Source organism: Nematolebias whitei, chromosome 17, assembly GCF_014905685.2.
Source record: "Nematolebias whitei isolate Nwh7 chromosome 17, NemWhi1, whole genome shotgun sequence".
Classification (NCBI taxonomy): domain Eukaryota; kingdom Metazoa; phylum Chordata; class Actinopteri; order Cyprinodontiformes; family Rivulidae; genus Nematolebias; species Nematolebias whitei.
Window position 1 is genome coordinate 40,416,375 of NC_056514.1, and position 3,376 is coordinate 40,419,750.

A 3,376-nucleotide genomic window follows, 5' to 3' on the forward strand; every position below is an offset into this window, starting at 1 on the left:
TGGGGGTCCGCCCCCTGAAAATGTTGAAGTAGATGGACTTCCTGCATTTGGATGTATTTGAACTGGTTGTTCAACATCTATGTGCCGGATAATAAATACAATTGTTTGTATTTATTTTGACAGACCCCCAAGCAGCGGCTCACGGACCCCTGGGGGTCCAGGGACCCCAGTTTGAGAACCACTGGTTTAACTCTGTTCAGTCTGAGGAGAACCTGCTGCTCCTCTGCAGGGACGGAGGCGTGATTTGAGGAGGCGGGGGCGTGTGGTCAGGACTCGGCCAACACCTCCCGCAGGAGGCGGCGTGAACTCGTTTGAAAAGAGCGGCAGATGTGACGACGAGAAAACATCTGCAGGAACAACTGTCCAGACGACGCCTGAGACCAATCAGCTGATCGTGTGAAACCAGCCCCGCCCGGCCCCCCAGGTCCACCCAACAACCTGCTGGGATTACAACACAACCCCTGAGAACACACACACACAGTTTAACACACACACACACACACACACACAGTTTAACACTCCAACAAACAAAGTGCATGGAAAATTCAACCTCTTCATTCAGGATTATGATTTTTTTGCATAATCTGGATTAATTTAATCTCAGGCTTATTTTAAAAAGTGAAACTCCACAAATAAACTTTTGTGTTGATAAAACAAAGAACTCCTTTAATTTGAGCTCTAATCTGAGTTTAGCTGCAGATTATCGTTTTAAACAGAGACGTTCTCAGCTTCAGACGAGTGGGTCGGGGGCCCACAGGGGGTCGGGGGCACCAGGCCGGGGGGGTCCTGACACGGTTTACAGAAATTAAACGATAATCTGTTATTCCTTTCACCAACATGAGATTATTATTATAGAATATAAAAATACAACATGCTGCTCCTGAGTGAAGTGACTTTAATCCAGTTGTCTTCAGTCAAACTCATGGATCATGGGCCACAGCCGAGGAGGAGGACCAGAACCCAGGTCCAGCTGAGAGGAGCCGGACCTCCTCACTGAGCTGGGACCAGAACCCAGGTCCAGCTACTGAGCTGGAACCAGAACCCAGGTCCAGCTGAGAGGAGCCGGACCTCCTCCACCTCAAGGCGTGCTCCTCATCTTTTCAAATTAAAGCAAGAAAACGAAAATCTGAGATTTTCAAATTAAAACAACAATCTTCACACAGCTCCTGAGGAGTTCTGGTTCTGTCCAAACCCAAAGCCCGGGTGAAGCCGGGTGATCATGTTCTACAGGTCGGGTCAGGTTAAACAGGACTTTCTGCTGCAGGTTCGGTTCGAACCGGAACCTTGAGAGGAACAAAGTTCGGCCGCTGCTCTGGAACCTGTTTCCTCTTTAATGTGAAGCTTTGAACGAACCGAACCGACCCTGGTTCTGTTCGGCTTCCAAAGGTTCGGAGCTCCGGTCCGGTCCGGCGGCAGGTGACTCACCTTGTAAACGTTCTCCGTTATGCGGTGCACCTCGTCGGTCCGGGACATCTTTCCTTGTGGGCTCGTGGCGACAGAACCACAAACCGGGAGGTCTCCTTTGATCTCGAGGCTCTTTCTGCAGAACCGAACCGAACCGGGCCAGCTGCTGCCAGAGGAGCGGGACAGAGACGCGCGCGTCGCTCCGTGGGTTCCCTGCTTTTATAGGAGGCTCCTCGCGGCGCCCACGCAGCCAGTCAGCGCTCGTGCAGCTCGGTCCGCGCGCAGAGGCGGGTCCGCAGAGAGGGGCGGTGCTGCGTTCAGGCGCGCTGGGAAACAGCGCGACTGAGGGCGGGACTGCGTTAAACAGCAGAAAGATGGATTTTTGTTTCAACTTATTTATTTTTATTTTTTGTCGCCATCTATCGTTACAAGAACTTTAAAGCTTTCATGAAGGAGGAATCCGGCTTTTAAAAAAAGCTATTTACAAATAAAAATGAATATTTAAAAATAAAACTCGTTTCAACTTGTGGAATTCATAACTTTGTAAAATGAATCTGACACATCCAAACTGTGAGGAAAAGACGGAATATTTTATTATTATTATTAAATCTATTCAACAGGTAGAACTCACTGAGATTAAACGTCTTTTTCAAAAGTGACACACACAAATATATTCTCCTTGAATTGCAAAAACACAATAAATTAAATTTTACTTTATCAGCAAGTTGTGTATTAAAATGCACAAAATTAAAATATCCTATTTTTTTCTTCCCATTTAAAATTAAAACCCTCAGAGATCCTGGAATTAACTAAATATAATTTCTTATTTTATATATATTTTCTGACTCAAGCAGCTCATTTTCTGTTGTTTGGTCCACAGCAAAAATAAATAAATAAAACGTCATTCAGCTGGACTGGTGTTAAAAATAAAGATGTTAATTAATTTCCGTCCTTTTCACTGCGTCCTTGAATGCAGCGTAGCTCTGCTGCTTCAACACAACGAGCTGAAGTTTCTGTTGAAGGAAGAGCCGCGCAGGTTCTGTTGGTGGTTCTGACCCGGTCCTTTCATCTGAGTGGGTTCTGGTTGCTGTGAGTGGGATGCAGCGTCACTTCAGAGCCTCTTCTGGAGGCACGAGCCGAAGCTCTGAATGGAAACCACCAAAATAAAATAGAATAGAGTCCTCGTCAGGTTTTTATTTCTGTCCTGCTGAGACATCAAAGGAGAATAAACCGGAACAGACTCGTTTCCAGTCACATCAGATCAAATCCAGACTGGGAGTGAAAATCAGAGCGACATGTGGTCCCAGCTGGAGCAAACATTCCCACTGTCCATGAACGCATCGATTGATTGTGACAATCCAACCATCAGCAGCCGCGATGAGCCTGAACGCACCATCATCTGACAGCTGAGAGCCCAAACTAAACACAACATTGACTGAAAGCTAAAAGAAGCAGAATGCTAGCTAACAGCCAAAAGGCTAGCTACAGCTGTGTGTAGCAAAATAATGGCTAAAAGCCTAAAGTAGCAGAATGTTAATTTAAAGCTGAAAGGCTACAGTAGCTAAAGCTATAATTACTAGAAGAATAGTTAAAAGCTAAAAGAAGCAGAATGCTAGCTAAAAGCCAAAATGTTAGCTAAAAGCAGCAGAAGAGGAAAAAAAAGATCCAGTTTGTTGAAGCAGATTTCAAAGAAAACAAATGAAGAGTCTTTTTATGGGAAATTATTTGTTAACGGTTAATTATTTTCAAAAAGTAACTAAAAACGATAGAAATCCAAAGTTCATCGGCCCCGAGCTGAAAGTTTTGATAAGTGATTAAATGAGATGCAGAGGTCGGTCGAGGAAAAGGACCAGAAGGAGAGAAGACAGGAAAACTGTGAAAACATTGGAAAGATGAGACGACTCGGAAAGACAAGATGACTCTGGAAGACTCGAGACGACTCTGGAAGACTCGAGACGACTCAAGATGACTC

The 3,376-nt window shown here is 45.2% G+C and overlaps 1 protein-coding gene across 1 annotated transcript in view; it reads right to left on the reverse strand.

Annotated features, from left to right (window-relative positions):
* The window catches only part of baiap2b (BAR/IMD domain containing adaptor protein 2b), a 52,667-nt gene extending 51,021 nt beyond the window's left edge, over nucleotides 1-1,646 (reverse strand). The window contains exon 1 of the mRNA XM_037691293.1: nucleotides 1,426-1,646. Within this exon, the coding sequence (XP_037547221.1) occupies nucleotides 1,426-1,473 (48 nt within the window). The 5' untranslated portion in view covers nucleotides 1,474-1,646. The remainder of the gene's footprint in view (nucleotides 1-1,425) is intronic.
* Between the last annotated feature and the right edge of the window lie 1,730 nt (nucleotides 1,647-3,376).